The following is a 27,477-nucleotide window of genomic DNA, read 5'->3' as shown; positions in this document are numbered from 1 at the left end:
TTTAGCAATGGTTCTTATTCTCCACTGCCTAGTCTTCTCATTGGGATCACCAGGGGTGCTGATGAAACTACTGAAGCCTGGATCCCTTCCGCAACAAATGTGACTGACTTGGTCCAGGGTAAACCCCAGATATTGGGATTTTTTTTTTAAGGCCCCCTCCTGGTGATGCTAATATGGAGCCAAATTTAAAAACAACTGCCCTGGGTACTTATGTTTTTGTAAATAATGTTGAACACCTTTTTATATAAAACTAAAGCTGGGCGAGACTTGCTGTGTAATTTTTAAAAATTGTGTGCATTAAATAAAATGATGAGGATCTCTGGAACAAATTTGGGGGTCACCCCCAACTCTTTTTATTTTTCTCATCAGAGTAAGGTGCAGATAGGCGTGGCTCAAAAAGCTCCTTTCAAAAACAAGTTTCTCTAGAAAAGATTGAACTGCTAAACATTTTAAATTGGGTCTTTAAAAGTAAATTCATTTGAAAAATAGGTATTTCACCATCACCTACCTTAAATTTATGGGTTGTGCTATCATTAATAAGGGTAACTCTGGTTTTCACTCTAAGCTGATTTTGCCCTTTGCCCTCCCAGGCACAAGGTCGATCTTCTAGCTGATAGTGCCAGTTTGAGAAGAATTTGTGAGATATTATTACCACTTAATACAGTTGGATTCATGAGAATCCTCCCTGGTTTGAAATGAGAATGAGCTGTCATGAGCTGAATGGTAGAGCCCCTGTAGAAGCGTGGCAGAATAGGAGTGGGCCGCCGGAGGGGAACAGCAGACAGGGATCTAACAGAGTATGTGTTTTGTTAAAATCGAAACAAATTCCATGTTAAAATTGAGCATAAACATCTGTTTTTTAATGGCATTTATAAAAGTTCATCCCAAAACAAAAAGATTTAAAATATAGATAAATATCAATGTACCGATGAATAATCCACCAGAATTGGTTAAATTTGCCCTAAAAAAATCTAACCTTTGTAGTCCGGGTTCAATTTCAAAAGGATTTAAAGTTTAAATAGAAATAACTCTTTCGTTTTTATTTTACTTCCTCTAAAATGTTGACAAACATGTCTTTGCAAAAATTAGTCTTATACTCTCTTTTGCCATTTAGGTTAGTATTTTGAAGTTGTAAGTGTTGTCACGATATTAAAGTTCATCATCTTTTGAACAGTTATCTAGCATCTCTTCATTAGAACATTTGTCATCCTTTGCAACAGCAGCTTGGTTGAGAATTGACTAAGGGAATAATCTGTTTCTTCTTTGTTTTCTCTTCCTTACTCTCCTGCCGTTTTATTTTGTAAAAGACTGTCTTCTAGGAGGAGCTACTTTTGTTTAACTTTGTAGTGATATGTTTAATTGTACATAAAGGGTATTAACACCCTTTAATAGTTCTCATTTATTATCTGTTTGTAGAAGTCTTATTACAGGAAGCACCTCTTCTCAGAGAGTAATCAAGATTCAAGTAGTAGTACCAGTGAACTATCTTGGACCAATAACCAAAAAAGGAAATACCTAAAACCATATCCTGGTAGAAAAAAGACAAAAAACAAAAGTAGCGTAAAGAGTAAGTTTGGTGCATGTCTTCTTTCAAGTCATTTTTCAAATAAATCAGATGTTTATTTTTCTGTATGTGATGAGAGAGGGTACCAAAGAAAAGTATGCTCATGTGATTCTCCTTTTCTGCTACAATTAAATTGGAATGACAAAATGTACATACATGAAACAGTACAAAAGAATATTAAAATAGCCAATAACTGTTAAATATGAGCTATAGGTAAATGGAGTAGGAATTATGAAGAATCTGATATGAGCTGGAATCATGAGGAAAAGCTTCAAGGAAGAGGCAGGTAGGACTTGAGCTTTTTGTTGGAAAAAAGAATAGCATTTGAAGAGGTGTGGTGAAGGGGGAGCATTCTAAGTAAGGTAGTGCTTACAAGGACAAATTGAGGATGCCAGGGCAGCATTCAGGGACATGATCTAGAGCAGAGGATTCATGCTGGGTCGTGAGGAAAACAGTTAAATAATTAGAAAGGGATCTTAAAAACCAGACATTCGAGCCAGTTGTAGAAAATGGGAATGGCTTCTAGCCTGGACGTGTATTATTGGGAGAAGGATCAATGAGTTTTTGTATTTCTCATAAGTAAACTCATCTATTGTACACTTATTTCCTTTCATTTTAGTCTTGCCACCTTTCTCTCTCAGTCCTGTCAGTGACCATGAGAAAGACCAAGTAAGTAAATTTTATTGGGGCTGTTCTGTGCCCTTATGGCATTAGCAAGACACAAAGTAGATCTGTTTAGGGACAAACTGCATTTATTTCTGAAACAAATTCCTTTTAGGAATATGAGAATAACAAAGCAGCGGTCTACTGGTATGTAAATCACTGTTAATAGAAACTACAAAGACTTCTATTCTAAACATTTAGTTTAAATCTTGGGTAAAGATTTAGGACCTTTTTTCATTGTTCCCAAATGTTGCTGAAAGATGTTTATTATAACAGAACTTAAAATCTGGGCTGTTCTGATTTGCTACGAGTGTATGATCTCTTGGATTTTTCAACATAAACTTGGTTTAATTCTTCCATTAATGTTCAGTTTGTTGACATGTTACATCCAAAACTTTTAATGATTTAAACATTTAAATCTTTATTTTGCAAGTGGTTGAAATGCCTTCAGGCTTCTATAAATATTGAGTAACCCTCAAAGTTTCTTAATTCCCTTTAATTATCCTTGTTTTATAGCAAAGGAGTTAAGAGTGTGAATATGAGGGTCCTCCAGATCAATTCAAAGCCTAGTTTTCCCCTGTGATAGCTGAATTAGCTCTCCTAGCAGTTGGCTTTTGTTTCTTGTTGAATGAGACCTGTCCTATCCAGATGCTGGTATTCTGAGGTAATGAATATAATTGGAGCACTAACAATGTGGTTAGTGCTCCAATTATAGTTAGTTATGCCCCCCCCCCCACCTCCCCTTCTCCATCAGCCCAGGGATTGTCGCCCTCAGTGAATTTAAGTGCTTTAGGGTTCTGTGGTGACAAAGGTAGTGTATAGGTTAAACCTGTGAGCCAGAGAAGTACCTAAATAGTTGTCGAAGAGTTCAAACTGAAATAAAGAGTTAGAAATAGACCAAAAGAACTATTTTTAGTAAATACATCATTTATTTTAAATGAGCACCAAAGAAACATCAGAAGCTTTGAGAATTTATAAATTTAAGCTGTGCAAGTGATAAGAAGTCCATGCTGAGTTTTAGTAGGGGCATTGCTGACTTTATACAAATTTCCATACTTCTCTGTGTTGGAGTATAAGAGAATAATTTAGAGCTGGGGTCTGCAGACTTCTGTAAAGGTTCATTGAATAAATATGTTAGACTCTGTAGGCTATATGGTTTCTGTGGGAACTATTTAGTTGTGCCATTGTAGCATGAAAACAGCCATGGAAAAGTCAGTGTATTGTGCTCCAATAAAATTTTATTTTCCAGAACAGACAGTGAGCTGTAGTTTGCTAACTTCTGATTTAGAGCAGTGGTTCTCAATTTTAGTGGTCATCAGAATGACCAGTAAGCTTTGTGAAAGCACAGGTTGCTGGGTCCTATCCACATAGTCTCTGATTGAAAATCATAGGTGGAGCTTGAAAATCTGCATTTCCATCAGGTTCCCAGGTAGTGCTGTTGCTGTGAGAATTTTACTTTGAGAATTTTACTGTAATTTTTGATTTAGAATTATCAATTGGTATATGACCTAATGTGCTTCCAACTCTGGGTTTTTATAGTTTCAAATCAAGCAAATCCAATACTTAAACTTTTTAAAAGGATATTGAAAATATTGTGGCATTTTTTGATAACTTGAGTAGTTATGAATGTCAACACTTTTTAAAAAGTATTATATTTTAGGCTAAACTACTAACACCATTATGGAAAGATATCTCCAGGAAAAATGACACACCTCCAAAAATTTCTGGAACAAAATTTCAGGATAGTCCTGCCCTTTTAACTCCTGAAGTTTCTGCCCAGAAAACAGGTACCTGATTTCTGTTGATTTACGTAGAAAAAATTATGTTTTGGGAAAGGTAGTTTAAAGTAAATAAAACATTTTTAAAAAATATCTGTTGAAAAAAGTGTGAAGATATGATTGCTCTATCTAGCAAAAGATAGAGGATGTTGTGTTTTAATTTTGCTTTAACACTGAGATCAGCTTGCGCATCAGAATTGCAGATTCTTTTAAACAAGCAAGAAACTCAGATGGTGAGGGGTTGGTAAGCTTTTTCTGTAAAGGACTGGATAGTAAGCATTTTTTGCTTTTTGGCCCCTATAGCTTCTGTTGCACCGATTTAACTGTGCAGCTGTAGCACAAAATCAGCCGCAGACAATATGCAAAGACGATGTAGGACATGGTGAAGCCCCCCAAGTGGGGACTCAAGTCTTGTACTAGAGGAGGGTCCATGACTGCGCATAGGAAAGAATTCAAGAGCATGCCAGAGTTAGAGAAGGAATAATGCTCCACAGACAGAGATGTGGTCACTTCTCAGAGAAAGAGAATGAGAGGGACCCTGAGCATCCAAGGAATTTCTTTTAAATATGTATTCCTTTCCCGGCGTGGGTATGCAGCGTTAAAGGCATGGGGAAATAGTTGTTGGTGATCCCAGCAGGAATCTTCCTGTAGGTTCCCCGTTGTCTGACTATGCTGATCACCCATGTTTAGCAGTACGTGCGTGGCAGGCTCTGAATATTGCGTTTTCATGCTTCTTCCCTATATCAAACAATGGGCATGGCTGCATTTCTAAAAAAACTTTATGAAACCTGGCATCAGAAGGGGCCTAAAGGGGCCAACCTTTGACCTATAAGGTTTATCTTAACTCCCACTGTATTTTATTAAAACTATTTGCATCTTTTAAACTTGTGTTCACTTTTGTCATCCTGCAGCTTAGTGCATTGCCAGGCACATAATGGCACTTAGTAAGCATGCGAATGACAACCCCTTAGCTAGGCTGCCACTGGTGGAAAACGAGTAAAGAAAATTAAAAAGGAGAGAGGAAAATTAGCATTAGAGAGTAAAAGGAAATAAGGGAGTGGCACTAAGAGAAGAAAGAAGGGATCAGGAGGTCAAAGTGGCAGAATCCTTGCCCATGTGTTTGGGGTCATACAGGCACCTAATCAAAGCGCTGATCTCAGGTTGAGGAAACTGGCTATTTATTTTATCTGCAGATCTACAAACTAAATAATCATACATGCCCTGAAGGATACAAAGTTTTTATTTATTATTTGTTTGTTTGCTTGTTTATTTATTTGAAACTGTGTCCCTTTTTTTTTTGATGGTGATATTTAATATATAGAGGGATATTAAAATGTTCTTGCCTGAAGTTGAGTCTTACTGTGTTTATTTCCTCAAAACTGTTCTCTCTAATACTCAGAACTTCAAAGTCCCCATCCACTGAGCGATCTCTCTTCATTGGAGCACTCAGAAGTTGAAGAAAATGTGTCTAAGGTATTATTTAATTGTGGGGTTTTAATCTAGTTTTCCAGAATTAATATGTATTTGCATAATGTACTGACTTGTTCCTTTTTAAGTGATGATGTAACACCGTTTGTTTTCTTATTTTGACACAAATCCATATCTTTGTGGACTGTTTATTTTTTCTTAAGACTGTAAATGGAGAGTCATTGATGAAAAGTACTAACTTCAAACATAAACTGGAAAACCTGGAAGACAGAGGTGAGGAAATACTAAAAAAACTCTTTTTTCAGCTAATCTGATTTTGGCAGTCCAGGCTATTATTCAAATCGCAGCAGATAAAATCACTTTACAGAGTGACAATTGCCAGGCCTTGGAGAGAGCAGTGTGATCTTCTTACCAACTCCAAATGTGCATGAAGGTCAAGGGGCGGACAGGGCCTTCACTCATGAACAAGAATATCTTGTGTGAAGAAATATATAGCCTAGGACTTGCATCCTGTCAAGCAGCATGACTTCTCTCCAGCCTCACAGAAGGGCTTATTGGGGACTCTTTCAGTTTATAAACAATGTTTCAAAAATTATGTGGCCAAGGTATTAAAATTTCTGAATTAATATTTCATTGGAACAGTGCTACGAAGGTTTCCAGGTTAGTTCACAATATTGTGAATTAGTATAGTACCTAACCACTCTTTTAATTTTTTATGAACAGTTTTTTTTCTTTACATTTTAAATTAAACATCAGGAAGATAGAAATAGTTAAAAAATATGTGCAGGGTATTTAGTGTATCAGCACAGCAAACATCTGCGAACTGTCATCCGATTTAAGAAACAGAACATTACTCTTTCCAAATCTTGGTGTGCTCCACTGCCAGCCCATCCCCGCCCCTCCCTGTCTCACAGGGCCCCTTTAAGCTTAGTTTTGTGTTTGATTCCACAGCTTTTATTTTTTGTCACTTTTACATTGGGAAGAATACCATACATTCAGAAGAGAAGATAAAACGTATATAGTTCAAAGAATGATAGTAAGGTGAACATGTATGTAACCACAACTCAGAGTGAGAACTAGACAATTGCCATTGACTTAGAATATTTCCACACAGGGTCATATGCCCTGTTAGTCCCCTCCATCCCTCACAGAGGTAACGATTCCTGACTTCTGAAAATCCTGTTGCTTTTCTTTATAATTTTATTTCCTTTGAGTGTGTCCCTAAATAATATGTACTTTAGTTATATTTGATTTGAAATTTAAACAAATGGCATGATACTGTATATAGCTTGCATGACCTGCTTTTGCTCAAAATCATTTGTAAGGTCCATTTATGCTAGTGCATGTAGGTGAATAATAATAATTTTTGTCACAATGTAAGATTCATTGCATGAATATACCATCATTTATTTATCCTTTCTAGTACTGTGGGGTCTTTGGTTGTTTGCAGTTTTGGTTGTCAGAAATAATGACACTATGAGGAATCATGTACATTTCTCCTGGTACACATGTGAAAAATGTTCTCTGTGTATATTTTTAGGAATAGAATTGCTGGGCCATGGGGGGGGTGTGTGTGTGTGTGTATCTTTAAATATGCCAAATGGTGTTTTCAAAGTGGTTGTATCCATTTCCTTTCTCACCAGCTATGTATGAGAGTTCTGTTGCTTCATATTCTTGCCAACACTTGGTATTTTAAAATTTTGTTGTACATGTTTGTGTGTGTATAGACATTGACGTTTTAATTTCAATATCTCCGACTAAAGCTAAGCATCATTTATACGTTTATTAGCCCTTTGAATTTCCTCTTTTGTGTAGTGTCTAAAATGTCTTGCCGATTTGTCCATAGGATTCCTTCTTACATCAGTTCCTAGGAGTTCTTCATATATTCTGGACTTGCGTTGTATGTCTTGTAGATATCTCCTTCCACTTTATGATTTGCACTTCTCTCTCTGTTGATGGTCTCTCTCTATGTCTTTATGACTTCTTTTTCAATAAATGAAAGTTTTAATTTTAATGAATTCTTGTATACTAATCTTTTCTCTATGGTGAGTACTCTTAGTCTTGAGAAGTTCTTCCCTACCAAAATCAAAGATAGCCTTATATATTAATACTGTACATTTCTAAGTACTACAAAAGAAAATCCCACATGTGATATGTTATTACTTATTTTAAATATTCTCTATTTTTTTCTTTGAGAAATAAATGGATAATTTCCCGGTTATCAATGGTATAGGGCATTTTTTGTTATTGTTTTCTATATTTTCAATATTTGATTGCACCGTGGCTAGAGAATATAGTCTGTATCATTATATCCTTTGCAATTTTGAGATGTAGTTTATGGCCCAGTGTAGTTCAAATTTTTATAAAGGTTAATTTGTAGTTAAGAATATAGTTCACAATTATTGGGTGCAGTGTCTCTATATGTGTATAACCATTAGTTCACTTTTCTTAACTGTGTTCTTCAAATATTTTATATCCTTAATAATTTCTTTTCAGTCTATTTGTTTTATCAGTTGAGAGTAGTGTGTTAAAACCTCATGATGTAGATGTGCTAATTTCTCTTTCTGGTTCTGTTCAATTTTGATTTACATAAAAATAAGAATGTCTTTAGGTGCTTATGAATATAAAATAATTTAGCCTTATGGTATATTGAAACTTTTATCATTATGAAATGATCCCCTTTATCTTCAGTAATGTTTTTTGTTTTAAGTTCTGTTATTTCTTTTGTTTATAAGTGGCATAGTATAATTTTTCATCCTTTTATGTTTACCATATATATCCTGATGATATAGATATCACTTGTAAATAGCCTATAATTGGACTCCCTAACCCCTCATATCATAGTATTTGTCTTTTAGCCAGAGCATTTAGTCCATTTAAATTATTTTAATTACTCCTATATTTGAATTATATCTACCAATTTATTTTATACTTTCTATGTGAACCAGTCATTTTTTTTCTCTCATTTTTTTTATTTTGCTGAAGTATTTTTTCTCATTCTGTTTTTTCCCTCTACTCATTTGTAGTTAATACTCTATTTCTTTTCATTTACTAATTAACCTAGAAATTATAACTTATATAACTTTTCAAAGTCTAAGTTTAATCAATTTCATTATTTTCCTCCCAGATTACACCGGACCTTAAGATTCTTGAATTCTGTTACCCTACCTTAATAATATTACGCGGTGGTGTTCATTATTTTAAAAGTTAAGATACTGTTTTATTTAATCATTTACATTTTTTATACCCACACATTTACCACTTTGCTGACATTCTTATTTCTCACATTTTCCACGTGAGACCTCTTTCTTTCTGCTTAAGGTATACCTTTGGTGAGCTTTCTGTTGGTGAGAACTTGCTCAGTTTTTGCTTGTTGAAAATGCCTGTTTCACTCTTATTCTTGCATAAATTTTCACTGGGCGTAATACAGGTTGGCAGAACTTTTTCAGTCAGTACATCAAAGAAAATATTCCACTGCTTTTTGTTTTCTACTCTCACTGATGAAAATTCAGCTGTTAATCTCACAGTCATCCTTTGAAGGTAATTTGTCCCTTCTTCCCTCCCTCTGATTACTTACAGGATGATTTCTGTTTATCTATGGTAATTTTCCACTTATTAAAATTTATCTAAGTGTGGTATTCTTTTAGTTTTATTCTGCTTGTCATTTGTAGGGCATCTTGAATATATGGCATAGTGCCTATCATCAGTTCTGGAAAAGTCTCAGCCATTATATTCTCAAATATTGTTTCTGGTTCATTGTTCCTTCTGCTTCTTGAACTCCAGTTAGATACATAATATTCTATCGCATTCTGTGTTCAGTGTTTTTTAACTACTGTATTTTTCGTTTCTTTGCTCTGTTTGCTTGCCATATAATTTAATTTGCCCAGTCTTCAAATTCACTGCTTTCTCTTTACCTATATTCGATCTGCTGTTGAATCTATCATTAAATGTTTATTATTGCATCTTGTTTCTAGAAAATATTTGGTTCACTACAGGTCTTCTAGATTATTTTACATAGTGCCTTGTTCTCTGCAAATATTTTTAACCTTGAATTTATTTTTTTAAAAAGAGTGTTTTTAATAATGTGTGTCTGACAATTCTACTAGCTAAAGTTTTCATGAATATCTTTCTACTGTCTGATTCTGCTGTTGCCCGCTTATAGTGCATGTTTACTCATGTACTTCATGGTTATTTGTTTATCTATTTATTCATTTGCAGCTTCTCCTTGATTCTTTACCCTTTTTGTTGCTCTTTGCTGGCTTATTATTCTTTGGCCTCATTCTGTTTCATCTAATTTTGTTACTCTTGCTTTTTTTTTTGTCTCCACTTGCCAAACTATTGTCTGTGCTTTTATATTCAACCATTATAAATTATTTCGTTGTAGGCATTTTTTTTTTTGTATATTGCTTAGTATGGATTTTGCAATATGATCTAATTCAAAGATATTTTCCTTTGAATAGGCGACTTAAACCTATTTTTATTGATATAACACATTCTTGTCTTAGTTTTGTGATTGTTGTGTTACCTTTTTAAGGTTTTACAAATAATTTCACTATGTGGTCTGTTTCCCTGTCCTCCCCCCCAAACATATTAGATTGTAACTTTTAATTTAGACAACTTGACTGGGTATAAAACCATGATATAGTTATCTTTTGAGGACTTTGTAATGTTCCACTGTTTCCTAGGGTTGAATTTTTTCCAGGTGTATTGAACTTTTTGTTTGAGAGCAAAGGAAGCAAAGGATTCTTTGCTTCCTCTCTTTTGTTCATATTCCACAGTGTAATACTTCTCTATCCAATAGGTAAATATCATAATGTGTTATTTATTTTGATATACATGGAGGAACTTTATTTTTATTTTATTTAATTTTGGATTTTTTTTCTAGGTTTATTGAAATATAATTGACATATAACATTGTGTTAAGTTTAAGATACACAATGTGTTGATTTGATATACTCGTATGTTGCAAAATGATCACCACCGTAGCATTATCTAATATCTCTATCACATCGCAAAATTACCATTTCTTTTTTTGTGGTGAGAACATTTAAGATCTACATAGCTCAGCAACTTTCAAGTATGTAATACATGATTGTTGACTATAATCACCATGTTGTAACTTAGATCCCCAGAACTTATTCATTTTATAACTAAAAGTTTGTACCCTTTGACCAACATCTCCTCATTTCCCCTACTCCCCACCTCTGGTAACCACCATTTTGGTCTCAGTTTCTAAGAGTTCAATGTTTTTAGATTCTGCATATAAGTGAGATCACACAGTATTTGTCTTTCTCTGTCTGATTTATTTCTCTTAGCATAATGCCCTCAGGGTCCATCCATGTTGTTGCAAATGGAAAATTCTCTTTTTTTTATGGCTAAATAATATTCCAGTATATATATGTACCACTCTCTTATTATCTATTTATCTGCTGATGGACGCTTAGGTTTTTTTCATGTCTTGGTTATTGTTAATAGTGATGCAGTGAACATGGGGTATAGGTATCTCTTCAAGATAGTGATTTAATTTCCTTTGGATATCCAGAAGTGAAATTGCTGGACCATATGGTAGTTCTATTTTTACTCTTTTGAGAAACCTCCGTACCGTTTTCCACTGCGGCTGTACCAGTTGCCTATCCCACCAACAGTGTACAGGTTTTCCTTTTCTTTACATCCTCACCAATATTTGTTATTTGTTGTCTTTTTGATAATAGCCATTCTAATAGGTGTGAGATGATACCTCATTTTGGTTTGGATTTGCATTTTCTTGATATTTAGTGATTATCACCTCTTCACCTATCTGTTGGTCATCTGTATGTCTTTGGAAAAATGTCTTCAGATTCTCTGCCCATTAATTGGATTGTTCATTGTTTTGCTGTTGAGTTACGAGTTCTTTCTATATCTTGGACATTAACCCCTTGTCAGATAACTTATTTGCAAATATTTTTCCCATTTTGTAGGTTGATTTTTCATTTTGTTGACGGTTTCCTTTATTATACAGAAGCTTTTTAGTTTGATGTAGTCCATTTGTTTATTTTTGCTTTTGTTGACTTTGCATTTGGTGTCAAATACAAAAAAAATCATTGCCAAGACCAATGTCAAGGAGCTTAACTACTCATGTTTTTATCTAGGAGTTTTATGGTTTCAAGTGTTATGTTTAAGTCTTTAATCTATTTTGAGTTAATTTTTGTATATGGTGTAAGATAGTGGTACAGCTTCACTCTTTTGTGTGTGACGGTCATGTTTTTGCAATACCATTTATTGAAGAGACTGTCCTTTCTTCATTTTTGTCTTCTTTAACATATATTAATTGATCGTATATGTGTGGGTTTATTTCTGAGCTCTCTTGTCTGTTCCATTGATCTGTGTATCTGTTTTTATGGTAATACCATACTGTTTTGATTACCATAGCTTTGTTATAGTTTAGGAAACATGATGCTTCAAGTTTTGTTCTTCTTTCTCAATAATGCTTTGGTTATTCAGGTCTTTGTGGTTCCATATAAATTTTAGCATCATTCGTTGTTTCTGTGAATTGTTTCTGTTTGTGGTATCTGTTAGTGGTATGTTTTGTTTTTATTAATGGTATCGCATAATTCACATAGACTTTCTTCACTCTTTTTCATTCTTTTTTCTTTGTTTTCCTTTGCATAATTTCAGATGAGCTCATTGACATCACAGGTTCTTTTTTTTGTTTTTGTTTTTTTTTTCCTGCTGGATTAGGTCTGCTGTTGACATTCACTATTGCATTTTTCATTTCATTTTTTTTGTATTTTTTAGCTCCAGAATTGCCATTTTGTTCTTCTTTATGATTTCTCTGTTAAACTTGTTTTGTTTGCATATTATTTTCTCAATTTTGTTGAATTGTCTTTCTGTGTGTTCTTGTAGTTCCCAGAGCTTCCGTAAAACAACTATTTTGAATTCTTTATTGGACATCCACAGAGCTCCATTTCTTTGGGGGTCAAAATGATTTTTGTGTTTGTGTGTGTGTGTGTGTGTGTGTGGTGGAATGTTTCCTTGAGTTTTCATGTTCTTTGAAGTTTTGGATTGCTGTCTTCACTTTTGAAGAAGCAGTCACCTCCTTCAGTTTTTACTGACTGGCTTCTTCAAGAGAGAAATGCCTTTTTTTCAGCTCTTCTGGAGATTCTGAAGCTCTCTCAGACCTTTTCTATGGATATGCCTGCTCCATACTTGTTCTCTTTTTGGGGACTTCTTATGATTACATGTTTTCTCTTGATCTTGCAGAGCCAGGCCAGGTGCTGACAGCCTCCTGTTGCTTTCCCTAGAGTAGTGCTGAATGCTCAAGCTTGTGTGCTTACTCCCAATCCTGCAGAATTGGGCTGGCTTTCTGAAGATGCTCAAAGTCAGTGCCCTGAGGGTGGGGCTGTGTGCAAAATGAGCCAACCACAGAATTGGAGAGAGGTGTGAAGTTGAGGCTTGCGGGGTGTCTATAGTGACCATATACCAATTGTGGGGGTCAGTGGGTGAGACATCCCCAGGGTCTCATGAGCATGCTTCTCATTGGAGTTTGTGAAATGGTCAGTAAGACCTAAGACCACTGTCCCGCTGATGCTCTCCAAGATCCCTGAGTGCTGTTCTTCCAGCTCCTTCTCATGCCTCATCTGTGTACCGTGCCTCACTATTGTGGATGGGGCAAGATCGAAGTGGTCCACTTTGTCAGTGTCCCACACAGCCGTGGAAAATAAGCACTCGCTTGAACACTCTCATTCCCACTCCCCCCGCCGCCCCCCATAGGAAAAATCATAGGCAACACAGGTCTTTCTTGGGGGCTTGGTTAAAATGAAACTGTTCTTGTTACTCTCTTCAGTATGTCCAATCTTGGATTTTTAAAAACTCCAACAATGTGCTAGAATTTCCCCCACTGAACTCTCAGACTTCCACAAAGGCACTTTTTTTCAAAACATAGGTTATTTTCAAAGTAGGTGTTCTTTTGTTTGTATGTATGTGGGGAGGGAAACAATAGAAAACTTGTATTCTGCCATTTTACTCATCAACTGATGTGTTAATGTTTACCTTAGATCTTTTGATGTGCCATGCTCCCAGAACTGTAAGCTAACAGGATAATTTTACTCATAATTGTTTTACTTTGGCCTCATCTGCCTTCTTGGAGATGCCTCCAAAATTGGAAAGGAGTCAGGAGAACAGTATTTGTTCCAGTCAGTGCTATGAATGCCTGTTTCAGTGCTTGGCATGTAGAGACAGTCAAGACATATTTGCCAAGGGACCAGAATAAGAAACTTAGAAAACCCTAGCATTTAATGATGGACCTCTGTATAATTCCATATTTGAATGACTTATACATAGTCACAAATAAATATTTATCATCAATTGATTTACAGATTTTAAAATGCATTAATCTACACACAAAGTATTTCAGTTGTCCTCATTGGACTGCGCAATCCAACAATGAAAATTGTCTTTAAATTTTCATATTCTCAGCATAGTAAACATTGGCAGAATAAACAAGGGAGTTGGTATTGGGAAAGCGCCTCCACAGGAGGATATTTTTGGTAAAGAGAACTGTATTTTTGCCCAGTGAAGGCTGTTGGCTTTATCATTCTAGGCCACAAGGTGTCACCAGAGTAAGATTTTAAAATGCCTTAATTTAGGAGAACTTGGCTATTAACCATTGAATTGGTTCTGTGTAGCACTAAAAAAAATGATTTTATTGGACGTATGAATAAATAAATGGAATATGGATACTAAATTTCGTTCACTAGAACCTGTGCCCAATAGGCCATCCAAAATGAGGAATTTAGAAGCTCCTCAGATTGCAAGTCTTCAATTTTCATGAAAATGAAGAAAGCTGTGTTCAAAAGCAAAAGCACACTCCTTCTGCCAGCTACCAACAAACACATGTTGTTAGCAGTCATTTTAGATTACTTTCAACCAGGGTGTGTTTACTGTTTGCGTTTATTTTTGAGGTGTTTTATGTGTGTGGTTATAACCTCTTTAATGTCAAAAAGTCGCAGTTAAAAGAGGCATATAGTTGTCGTGGAAACAAAACTGAGCCAACTGCATGGCTTAGGACCTGCAGCCTTTATTGAATGGACTGATTTCTCTGGAAGAGCCTGTTCTCTGTGCAGAGCCATTCCTTTGTTACAGGTTAAATACTTTAAAGATTACCTCTCAGAAAGCGTTCTAAGTGCCACATTATTTCCATGTCCCTGAAGTGGTCTATCTGGATGATATCTTGTTAGCAAGTTTATAAACTCCAAGCAACTTACACAATGTTCCTAGATGCCTCTCTCCCAGGAATGTAACAATTGTCTGTGTCAGCAGACCCCCTGCTTTACCACAGGAAGTGCCTGAACATGACAAATTGAAATTCAAGGTCATGATTCGAGCTGTTGCTACAAATATGTCGTCAGAAGAGAAAAAAATCCAGACTGGGCAGAACAGGCAGCAATGAAAGGAATGTAGTAGTTGTTCGCTGGAGCCTAATTGGGGCTAGCTAGAATCCTTTCTAAGTGATTTCTCTGGGTTCTGACTGGGGTGTAAATACAATGTGAGGTTCAAGCATGAATGTTCTTTGTTTTGAGGCTTGAAGAGGATGATGCTGTACCTGGATGCTTTCCTTGATATTCAAAAATTACCCTTGAAACAATGTACCCCCCTAGAAAATATCCATCTATACTTTTGAAATGAATATGCTTAAATCTGAGAACAATAGGAAGAAAAAGAGTAGTTTATGTAAGTTACCTCTCAAAATTGAGGGTGTTTCTCATGCTTTTCACTTTATTTTTTCCCAGAGAGGTTGGTTATGGGCTTTTTCTTTTCTAAGATTTTCAGAGTGAGAATGTGATCTCTAGTGAAAACTTCTTTAGCGAAGTTTTCAGTTTATGAAAATTCTATTACAGCACACCAACTAAGGTATCCTATGAAGTTCATCATTCATATGTGATCATTTTATTTATATATCTGGTATTTTCTGCTTTCGTATCATCCTTTTCTCTCAATTAGGTTTTTATTACATCTCTTGTTTTACTTGTTTTGCTATTTTCTTTTTTTTTCCTTTTAATAGAAAATAATCTAATTTGACATTTAAACCTAGGTTATTCATTTTTTTTTAAATGTATCTTTTACCATAGAACATGAATTATTTTGATGTTCTGTTCTCTCTCTTGCATAATTTTAATGGCCAAAATTCATTTTCTTTTGTTACCTTAAAGTTTATGACTGTGGTGCAATTTCTGAAAATTAGTATATTTAAAGTTCCTCCCAAAAGGTAGTTTTAGCAGATTTTAAAAAGCTAAATTATTAATTTGTATTTATTATTTATGTAGCAGATATTTGAGTCACTAAAGTTTTTGATATTCCCTATCTCTAGCCTCCCTGTTAGTATTAGAATTAAAATAGATATTATCTATTTTACCAAGATCCTCTTTTAAGATGTATCTTGTATCTTATTTCATAGAAGTATGGGTATTCTGCAGCATTCATTCATTCATTCATTCTACAAATGTCTATTATGTGCAAGGTACATTCCTACGTGTTGTTAGATATTCTAGAGAATAAAACAGATAAAGGCCTGCCCTCACTGGAGATTCCCTTCTAGTGAGGAAGAAAAGTAAAACATGTAACATGTTACATTGTGGTAAAGTCTAAAACCAAATAAGGAAGGGGAATCTAAAAGTTGGGAGGTGGAATTGAGATTTGAAATTGGATGGGCACAGGAAACCTTAGTGCAGATGTGGTGGCGGGCGGGGTGGGGAAGGGACTCAAGTCAGAGGAGCAGCAAATGCAAAGGGCTATAGGTGAGAATGTACCTGGGTGTCTGAGGAACTGCAAAGAGACCAGCATAGTGGAGCAGAGTGAAGGAGAAACTCGGCTCTTTGTTTCTCTACTCTGTCCACCATATTGCACAACTCCTTACACATAGTGACATTCAAATATTAGGTGAATTAATGAAATTAGATTCCAGCACCGTCAGAGGGAAAATCAATAGTGATTAGTTGGATATGTGAGGAGCGAAGGGAAAAGCTAGATGACTTCACGGCTGAACGTGTGTGTAGTGACTACGTGTATGGTGGGGGAACAAAGAGTGGTTTGGGGGTGGTAGAATGGGTTCAAGGTGGAGATGCTGCATAGGCAAGTTTGCTACTTAAGAGAGCTCAGGCAGGAGAGGCTTGGGAAATGATAGCTGAAGGTATGGTATTGATGAGATCCTCCAGGTTCTTGGCGTGGGAACGTAGGTGTGGACAGGGTCCTGGCATGGGAATGCAGAAAGTGGTATGGATAAATGCTACAGGTGTGATGTCAAGTCTTGGTGATGGAAGGGAAATTAATGGTAAAGAAAAGCAGGAGTCAGGCCAGATGCTAGTGCTGTATCAACAATGGTGGTGCCATTGATTAAGATTAAGGCAGCCCGAAGGGAGTGAGGACATGTTTGAGGTGAAAGTAAATATCAGAATAGAAAATATTTAGTAAATGCTGAATTGAAAAAAGAATCCGTATTTAAACCTCATAAGCTGAGGCGCTCAAAGTCACTTGACCTAGTGAGGAGCCAAAAAGATCTCATTAATAAAGTAGCCTAAAGCTCCAGTGTAACCAGCAGATGGCATACTCCGCGAAGTGATCTGAGGAACCGCTAAAGGCCCGCAAACCTGGAAACCACCCTACCTTGTCCGTTAGCCTGGAGCCCTGAAAGTGTTTTTGATGGCCAGGCATTACTACTTTTCGTTTGAGTCAGCCTGTGTTCTGCTGAGCAGAGTGTTCCTAAATGTTATGGAGCTCATCAAAGGGAGGCTGTTGCTGTGAGTCTTCTTTTAGGCATCAGTAGACTTTAGTGCTTTGATACTTGTCCAACATGCCAAAGGTAAGTGATTAGTTACAGGCAGGGAACAAGTTTCACTTGCTGCTCACCCAGGTTAGATATTAACTGGCTAAAAGAGAATGAGATAAACTAGGGACAAAAGAAATGTATGTGTGGTTATTAATGTGCTGTGCTTGCCTTTAGACATATCAGATGGTAGTTTTGCTAAGTGGAAACAGTCAAAATTGGAAGAAGGTGATGTTCCAGGACCCCTTTCCTCAGTGAGAGATGAAGCAGATTTGGCAGGTAACATGCACCCAGCCAGCCCCTCAAAGAAGAGTGTGATAAAAATGTAAGCACTGAATGTACCAACATGAATTACAAGGGAGTTGCAGTTTGAAGATCATAGCAGTTACAGAACTCTAAAAACTAAGCATTCTGTCCTTTCAGAGATAAATAAATTGTTGCACGAATGACAGATAAAAGCAAGCACATCTCCTTCTAGCCATTTGATTTCTGCCTCTTAACTCATCTTTATGGCAATTTTCAGGGCCTAAGGGTTCCTAAACTTATAGGTCTCTGCTTTAGTTGATAATTATTAACCGAATTTTTGTGTTGGAAATATCCAATGAAGGAGAATGATCTGAAATATGGGATTGACCTTCTGATTGAGTGACGTCCCTGTATTTTGAAGCAAAAGACTCTGAGAAAGCAAATTTGGAAGCCCAAAGGTACTAGAGGGTGATGGTTAAGAGCCAGGCAGCCTGGGTTCCAATCCTGAAGCAGTTGATGTGAGCACGAACAAGTTATCTGATCTCTTTGTTAAATGTGGATAGTAACAGTGCTTTCTTCACATAGTTTTTTATGAAGATTAAATGAGTTGACACAGGCAAATCCCTTAGAACAGTGCCAGACCCCTTATGAGCCCTCATAAAACTTCTGGCATCCAGAAGCTGTTATGCCAGCTTTGCCCCATCACGTCCTCCTCAAAATCTCTTATAACACCTCAGCCTCCTTCTTAGGCATAATATCAGTCACTCTGATTTAAAGGGCTGTGGAAGTTTGGATGCAATGGGCAGTTACCAGAGAGTGAGTTTGATGGGAAGCAGTATGAAGTGCCTGCTGTAAGGACTCTGGGCTTGAGTTGGCCTTGTCGCCACAACCAGAGTCAGTCCTGTTGCAGTCAGAGCCAGGCAGAGCCAGAGCCATGGGGCTTCATGGGTGGGCTTTGTGCTTCTGTCTGACTATCTGTGTCTGGGCAGCTGATGGACCTACCACATGTTTTTCAAGCACTTTGTTTTACTTAACATTCTATTTTTATTGTCCAGAAGGCATTTCTACTCCATCCCTGGCAGTTGTGCCAGAGAACTTGAATAGCTCTGCTGTTATCACAACCTTTGAAAACTTCACTAGAGAACTGAAAAGAAAATACGAGGTAATGGTGCACTAACAATGAAAAGCTAGCTCATTGTGAGCTTGAAGTAACAAGTTGATATTATTCATTAATACTGTTGTTAACCTTTCACGTGTGAGGATATTCCTTTGTCTTTTGGAGAGGTAGATTTGTCTTAGCTATAGTCACTGATTTTAGAGCCTTTGTATTTATAAGACACCTACAGTAGGATCAGAAGGACCTAAATGGAAATCAGACTCATGATTTGGTTTTGTTGATAGCATTCTCAGATAACTGAACTACCAGGAAGCAGTGAAAGACAAAGAAGAAGGGGGAAAAGGAAACATGTAGATAAGAGAGGTGTCTAGGGCAAAGATGGAGTTAGGCTGTGGGTGAGTGGTCAGCTAAGTGGCAAATCTTTGTGACACTACAAATATAGTCTGTCTTAAAACCTTATCTGCCAGATGAACTTAAAAACCATTTCTGCCCCTCCTCTTTTGTCCTATTTGTATATCTCTAGAGTTATTTATTACCATATTTGTGAGAAATATCTTACCCTAACATACATTCATTTAACTAACTTGGAAGATCTGTAAAGTCTTATTTTCTACAATACCAATGTTAATTTATAATGGAAATTTGTACATAATATTCAGTATGTATATCAATAGTATAAATATAAGAGGTTTTTTTTTTTTTTCAATTTTAGCTTATTTTTTATCGGTACCTACACTGAGGGAATAACATGAGAGGTGTATAGTGTGGTGCCTTAATTCTTTAGCAGTAATATTTGCTATGAATATTATGTGCTGTCAACCAACATCTTTTTGTTGTGAAACCTGCACTCAATTTATGTAGTTGTGGTTAACCCAATTGTGATCATTTTGTTATTGTTATTATGGTTTAGCTTAGGTACAAAAGGAGTGCACTTAATTCAAAATATGCGAAGCAAGCGCCGGATTGCCTAATAAAACTTTTAAACCAGATACATCAGTGCAGGTAAGTATTGGCTTTCAAAACAAGTTCATAAAAGTGTGATCTCTCATGTTTGTCTCATGACCACAGTTGTGGTCATGAAGAATTGAAGCCTGGGTAGATAGGAGGTTTGATACATTGTTTAACTCTGCCAACTGTCTGGTTTTTCATTCATAAGGTGAGGAGTTGGATTAAAGGCCTCTTTATGGTCTACCTTTAAATGATCTTAAAATAATATTCTTAAAAAATCCATAATCCAATTGTGAAAACAGGGCAAGCATGATATATATGTAGAAAATGCTGGTTAAATGATATGTGGTATATACGTACAGTGGGATATTATTCCGCCTTATGAAAGAATAAATTTCTGATATAGGCTAAAACATAGATAAACTTTGAGGACATTATGCTAAGTGAAATGGACAAAAGGACATGTATTGTATGATTCCACTTACATGAGGCACCTAGAATAGGCAAATTCGCAGAGATAGAAGGTAGTATAGAGGATAGTGGTGGTTGGGGGAGTGGAAAATGAGAAGTTATTGTTTAATCAATAGAGAGTTTCTGTTTGGGATGATGGAAGAATTCTGGAAATGGATAGTGGTGATGGTTGTGCAACATTGTGAATGTACTTAATGCTACTGAATTGTATACGGATAAATTTTATATATATTTTGCCACAATAAAAAATATTGCACACTCATGCACATACATGCACATATGTGCACACACACACATACCCCTATGACCATGTAGCAAGAAGTCCAAGGGGCCAAGACTTTAGATGTGAAAGATGAGAAATGCGAGTGGAGAGATGGGTTTCTGTAGTGATTAGTGTTAATTCAGAGTGATTATAATGCAAGTGCTTCTAGAATGAGGTTTTAGAAACAAAGATTTGAATGGTATGGGGAAAATGAGAACAGAGTTTTACTGTTAGAGTGAATGGCCTGTAAATGCAGGAGGAGAAGAAAGTGATGGCAATTTATTTTTCTTAACTGAAGTAGAAAGTTTCTTAGGGAAGAATACATAATATGAATAGAAATTTGTATTTTTTTTCATACGTTTATACATGCAATGTCATTCAATTTTCAAAACAAGTCCATGAAAAACTTTGGACTTATGGAACTTCCATTACCTTTTAGGTGACATACACTGATCCATTTTTTCATTCAGAAAATGAACACTGAGCAGCGCTAGGTGCTAGGTCTTGTGCTACCTGCTTGAGTGCCATGAAAACAAACTTTATAAGCATCTTGTCTTCATGGAACTTTTAGCATAATTGAGAAGACAGACAAAAAGCAAGTGAACAAATAAACACTTTACATGGTGGTTTGGCACAGTATAGTGACTGTTAGAAATTTCAGAGCTAAAACATAGAAGTGGGAAAAAAAAATATCCACTTTTAGCTTTCAGAGCTAGCTTAAGGCAAGAGAAAGATGAGGAAGGGAAAGGTAGGGAGCAATGGGGAGCCATGGTAGGTGGTATAGTGGCTTCTAGCCCAGGTCTGGCATTGGTCCTCTTTTCCCTCTAGGCATCTCTCCTTTGCTCTTCAGAGTATGATTTGAAATACTCGAAGCCTCTTTTAGGCTTCTGTTGGAAGGCTAAATCAAAGTTTGCATAGTTAAGTTTCAGGGGGTGAGGATGAACAGGCAGTGAAGGGAGAGATAAGAGAGACATGTATTCTTAAAACAAGAAATGTCTGTATGCAAAGTATTTTTGCAATAAGAGGATTAAGAGTGTCTTTTGTCACATCCAAGCAGTCCCATTGAAATTTGTTGTGTTTACATTTATCAGGCTTAATAAACTAGAGCAGTTTAACAATTTTGTTCTTCAAGAGCTGAGCAATCTCGAGAAGAATATTCTGGCTCTGAAACACCTCGAGAGGGATGTTCTGGTAAGTTCCTTTTGTTTAGAATAGTTTCTGTGACTTAAGAGAATCTGTTCAAGGGTAGAATAACTGCTTACTACTTAAACACACCTTTTGTTCAATTTTAGGAATTTTGGGAGAAACAATCTGATGATCTGGAATCATTCTGTGATCTGCAAGTGCTGAGGTATTTTTTTAAATAAATACTCTTTCTAGAAGTATCTTAGTTGAAAAATAAGGTACTGCTTTAGCTAGAGTATGGGTGGTTGATGTTCATAAAACCTCATGTTAGTAGCTAAATAGTTGCTTTTTAAAAAAAATCAGGCACTTCTTGGGCACTCCCTGAGCATTGAGTGTGGCTTAGGATAACAACCTAGAAGTATAAATTTTGAAAAGTATAAATAGGATTATCCAGATTTCAGTATTTTTGATCCAAATTGTTTTATTTTTAAGCAGTATTTTTAAAAATTAAAATGAGTAGATTTTGAGCAAAATGTTTAGATTTCTGAGTAAACAGTTGATTTTCAGTTATGTACTGAATTGTGTTCTTGATAGACTGTTGTGAATATATATATATATATATATATATATATATATATATATATCACACACATATATTTTAAATATATGAGTATATGTTAAACAACAGGTAGGGTGATCCTACCTCACATTCCTTTCACTGTGATTACTCAGTGTACATTCTGAGGCTGCCGCTTCAATCCATCTGGAATGTTGTTCCATTCTCTGGAGTGTAGGGAATAGAATAATAGAGAGGGGAGCCCTTAATTCCTCTGCTCCTGCCCTGGGAGAAATCCTAGTGTTTTCTTCCTGCTTGAACAATCAAAGGAATCCCTGTATAAATCTGCAGTGATTAAAGCTTTGTCTACTGGTTGAGAATCAACTTCTGTCATGGAAATCTAGTCACATGGTTTTAGGAAGGATATTATTCTGATTATACCATATATTCCAAAGAACAGCAACACTTTTGATATTTGAGTTATCCATCCTCTCATTCCATTTAACACAATTAATAATAATGACAGTATGGATCATAGATTTTTAAAATTCTTTCATACGCACAAATGTATGAGCTCCATGTACCATTATACATCATTAAAGGGGGATGCTTTTAAACCTCTTCACTGGATGTTCCAGATTATAAATGGTTCTCAAACTTCTTGGAATTAGAACTTCTTAACACTTAAAAAATTATCAAAAGTCCCCAAAGAGCTTTTTCTTTATGGGTTCTATCTGTAAAATATTTCCATATTAAAAATCGAAACTGAGATTTAGAACATATGTTTATTTAAAAAAATAACACATAAGTATGTACATATTGATATAAGTAACATATTTTTTACAAAATATAACCAGAGTTTTCAAAACAAGAAACATGTGAGAAGAGTAGAATTGTTTTGTTTTTGCAAATCTCTTTAATGTCTGGCTTCATAGAAGACAGCTGCATTCTCATATCTGCTTCTGAATTCCATCTGTTGTGATATCACATGTCATGTAGCCTCTGAAAAACTCAACTGTGTATTTATGAGAAGGTAAGGACTTAAAAAGCAAATAACGTCTTAGTGTTGTTACCATTTACCAAAATAAATTTTGACCCCACAGAACCTTTGGAAACTTAGTTTCCTTAGGGGTCCCTAAAGAAAGGGATTCCAAAGACTCACATTTTGAAAACTGCTAATATGAAGTGACATTAGAATAAGCCTCAGAGAACATTATACCCCCTAGTCTTCTGAAATCTGGAGACTTCACTTATTTTGACTGAACCCCAGATTTTAGACAACTGTCTCTTCAGTTCATACAGATTACATTGTAGGATATTAATTATCATTACATTCATCTTCCAACTAACAGGCCCCTGTGCATTTAGAATACCTCAAAGAACAAAAATTACTTCTAACTATCCATCTCTCAGGGTTTTGCGTTTGTTCTCTTCTCTTCTGAACACCTCAGGAAACTACCCTGTGGCTTACTGATAAGAGATGATGGTGACACTCTTAGCTCACACTGCATACTTACTGGGCACCAGGCTCTGGGCTAAGCACTTGAAGTTCCTATGAAACTTAATGAGGTTAATTAACTTGGTTGAGATCCAGTATCTGAATCTGGTTGGTATCTAGTATTTGTCCTTTTGTCATAGTTGCACATTGTTTAGCTTTACATATATTTCTAGGGAGGTGAGAAGGACATTGCTCAGCCTAGATTATTTCAGCCCCTATCACAGTACTACAGAGAGAAGGGAATTCAATGATTTGAATGGTGGTCATGAAATACTTCTGTATATGTTGTGACAATGCATAAAATGGATTCAAGTAAAACATTAATCTCTCATGTTGATATCTTGGATTGGCCATTGACCCTTCTTGACTAACGTCAGTAACATAACAATCTATGAAATAACTCTATGGTATATGTATGTACATGTATGTGTATTTTTATTTTTAAATTGCCTAATGTGAATGTAATGAGATAGTCCAATTTCTTCTAGGCTTAATGAAATTCAGTCTTCATGAGGAAAGCCAAAGCCCAGTTTTGTTATTGCATTCTTGGGGTAGGTACAAAGGTTTACTTTGTTCAGTCAATGTGAATTGGAATGGAGGAAACAAACACTAAAAGATAATCTAAGACTTTGTCCATATTACAGCTCTTCCACTGAACATCCTTCCCTTTCACACTGTCTCCCATCCTAGCAATTATCCTTTTGGATCTAGGTCATTCATTCAGTAAACATCTATTATTGAGTGCTTGCTATGAAAGTACAATGGTTAACACACAGACATGTTCCCGCCCCCATTAAAAATAAATCCCCTGAAAGAAAACAGAAAAAAAGACAAGGAAAATAATTTAAGTTACTAAGTGCTTTGGGGATACTAGCAAAGTGCTTCGGCAGAGAGCAATGGTATGAAATATCAGTTTCAGATAGGATGGCCATCAAAGTTTTCTCTAAAGAAGTGACATTTAAGGTGGGGTTTCAAGAATAGGAAGGAACTAGACTTGTGAACAATTTAAAGCAACTGATTTGAGTGGGATAGAACTTGACATCTTGGAGGAACAGAAAGTCCTTAGATCACAGTGGTATAAGGGGAACAGTTATTTGAAATGAAATTGGAAGCATGGCTGACTCTCTGTTGACCTTGTTGAAGAGTTTGGATTTTATACTGAGGGTAAAGGAAAATATGGATGGGTTTAGAGCAAAGGCATTGGGGGTTAGGGTAGTATAATCTGATTATATTTGAAGAAAATCATTCCCTTTTCTGTGTTGAATTTATTGGAGAAGTAAAGACTAGAAGAGGAAAGCTCAGCTGGAGGGCTTTAGAGATGGTGATAAATGGAAAAATTCCAGTTCCATTTTGGAACTAGAATTAATAAATTACTAACAGATAGAAGCGCTAGGTCGGTAAAGAAAGAAGAAATAAGGATTGCTCTTAGGTTTCTGTCTTTTAGCAATTGGATGGATGATGTTGCCAATTAGAGAGATAGGGAAGACTTGGAGTGGGAGAAATGCATGGGTCAAGCAGAATCTCGAGTTCATTTATTAACATTTTAACTTTCAGATGTTTATGCAATCCAAGTTTTGATGAGAACCTGCAATGTTAGACAGTTTTTCAGAATAATACAGTTTAACAAAGGAGACTCCCAAATATATGGAATAACTTAGGCAAATATTCATAGAAGAAATAAAATTGATAAAGAATTCCAGTGCAATCATGTATGGTCCAGATTGCAGCATGAGGAGGTCTGTGGAATACTTTAGTGATGTTGACTAAATAGTACTAAACTTCAGTACTATCTCAGCACATAGAGGAATAAAACTTCCCCAATTTTTAAATAAATCTTGAATACAATACGGAAATCCAACAAAAATTGCATAGGCAACCTTAGAACAATCTGTTAAAATAACTAAGCTAAAATTCTGAGCAAAATATTAGCAGACATAATTTAACAGCTTTTAAAGGAATGATGTCATGACCAAGTGAAATTTATTCCAGGAAAACAAAGGTGGTTTCATATTAGGGGATCAAGTAATACATCAATTACTAATAGATCTAGGGAGAAAAATTATTAGAATCCTCTCCATGTATTTCAAAAGGCATTTGAAAAATTCTACATCCATTTGAATTTTTATAAAACTAAGTAAAATAGTAGAAACTAGATATTCTTTAGTATGCTAAATCTCAGTCCAGAAACCACTGTCATGTTTAATGGAGAAAGTCTAAATGCATTATTACTAAAATCAGGACCAATGGATGGAGAAACTAAGTAACAAAAAGATATTAATTTTATCATGGCAGAGAGCAGAGGAAGAGGCTTTCTCCTGACTCCTATAAGGGCACCGATCCCACTCGTGAAGGCCCTACTCTCATGACCTTGTTTACTATAATCACCTCCCAAAGGCTTTACTTCCTAATACCGTCATATGTGGGGAAGGGGTTCAGCATATGAATTTAAGGTGGCACAAATATTCAGTCCATAATATGGGGATAGTCTCAGTGAGATCAGAAGTTGTGATGGTGGAAGAAGGAGAGCAGACATCTCGGAAAGGCCAGAATGTATGGTCAGAAAGTGGGATATTGAGAATCAAGATTTTGGACAAGAGAAGTCTGTGAAGATGACAAAATCTGAGAATGTGGCTGTATTGAGATAGAAGAAAATGCTGTAGGAGGTGAGATGTCAGAGAACTGAGAAGTCAGAGCATGAAGTTGGGGCCTTTGTGATGGTGTTGCAATTACTAGTAAGGCTGATAGGAACCAACTGAACAGAGGGGACAGGATGATGAATGCATAAGTCAGATGGACGGCATAATATCAGCAGTGAGGGTTCTGCAGGAGAAGGGAAAATGACCTGTGCGAGGCAGTGGGGAGCAAGGGGAATACCTGCCTTTGCACCTGGCCATGAAGTAATATGATAACGGAAAAAAAGCTTTTAATTAAGAGGGTATCAGGGGATATGGTACCCTCAGAAATCAGCCAGATTTTAGTTAAAAGAAGGAGGCAAAGAGATATTTTCTTCCAAGAGGAAGCTAAAGATATTAAGGAGTTTGCTGATCAAGTTGTAGGGATTGGACAGAAAGACCTCGAGAGGGTGGGCAAAGGTAGTATATGGAGGCAGAGGAAGAGATGTACAAGCAACATCAGATAAGAATGTGGAGAATAATGGCTGTCTTTTGGTAGTTATTAAGGCAAAGAGGAATTTGAGACTGAATGGGATTGACTGTGAGAGATTTTTAGAGGAGGAAGTTTATAGAATTATTGCTGTGAGCCTACTACTTCCCTGAACTGTCCAGAGCTCCTGGGGCTACCACTCTGTGAACATTCTGCGGTGTCGTGAGGGCCACAGAGTCAAGAAATCTGAATGTGTGGAGCAACCACCAACTGTTCTGTGCTTGGATACAGTCACTTTAAGGACAGCAAGTCTCCCGCCCAGTTGGATTCTTGTGAATATTGTTTCGTTCACTCCCACAGCATTTAATAATGGGGCTTTTTAAACAGATACCAACTTGTGGTTTTCTTTAATTTAGATGTCTGAACTAGATTCCCTAAGTAAGTCACATCCCAGTACGTTTTTATAAAAGTACAATTCCATTTCCCTTGAGTGTAGTAAGTATAAAAAAAATGTATTTTGTTTCATTTTATTTGAGAGTAAATGAAGTGGGTGATTTTTAAAAACTCCTTCAGTGTGATTTTTTTCACTTCTAGGAAATTAAAGATTAAGTTGGACTGTACAGGGACATGTATTACATGTACATGATATGTATTACAAACAGTTCTAATAGGGAGAGACTGGCAAGTGCCTAAATGCTCAGCTAGAGTTTGGGTAAACAGAGTCATACATTCATATGATATGCCATGCAGTTATCGAAAAGAAAGATTTAGATCAAATTAATTGACATGGGAAGACATTTAACAGTGAGTAAAAAAATTAAAGCTTGTTTTAAAGCAACATATATAACATCCCATTTGTTTTAAATGTTAGATGAGGATGTATATATTCATTCTCTTAATGAATTGTTGAGTCTCTTAGGTG

General features: G+C 36.1%; 1 protein-coding gene across 3 annotated transcripts in view; it reads left to right on the top strand.

The window, feature by feature from the left end:
- SYCP2L (synaptonemal complex protein 2 like) overlaps positions 1-27,477 on the top strand; it is a 71,644-nt gene that overhangs the window by 40,684 nt on the left and 3,483 nt on the right. Inside the window, exons 21-31 of one of the 3 annotated variants that reach the window (XM_016118782.2) lie at positions 1,417-1,567; positions 2,184-2,233; positions 3,888-4,014; positions 5,405-5,478; positions 5,637-5,706; positions 17,408-17,509; positions 18,532-18,638; positions 19,504-19,595; positions 21,366-21,465; positions 21,567-21,625; positions 23,942-24,004. In XM_016118782.2, coding sequence (XP_015974268.2) covers positions 1,417-1,567; positions 2,184-2,233; positions 3,888-4,014; positions 5,405-5,478; positions 5,637-5,706; positions 17,408-17,509; positions 18,532-18,638; positions 19,504-19,595; positions 21,366-21,465; positions 21,567-21,625; positions 23,942-23,966 — 957 coding nt within the window. In that variant the 3' untranslated portion in view covers positions 23,967-24,004. Of the gene's footprint in view, positions 1-1,416; positions 1,568-2,183; positions 2,234-3,887; positions 4,015-5,404; positions 5,479-5,636; positions 5,707-17,407; positions 17,510-18,531; positions 18,639-19,503; positions 19,625-21,365; positions 21,466-21,566; positions 21,626-23,941; positions 24,005-27,477 lie in introns of those variants that run through there. The other 2 variants (XR_004955755.1, XM_036237154.1) reach the window with 2 other exon arrangements.

This window comes from Rousettus aegyptiacus, unplaced genomic scaffold (assembly GCF_014176215.1).
Source record: "Rousettus aegyptiacus isolate mRouAeg1 unplaced genomic scaffold, mRouAeg1.p scaffold_m13_p_1, whole genome shotgun sequence".
Classification (NCBI taxonomy): domain Eukaryota; kingdom Metazoa; phylum Chordata; class Mammalia; order Chiroptera; family Pteropodidae; genus Rousettus; species Rousettus aegyptiacus.
The sequence above is the reverse complement of the archived record's forward strand: the minus strand, read 5'-3'. Positions and strand labels throughout refer to the sequence as shown.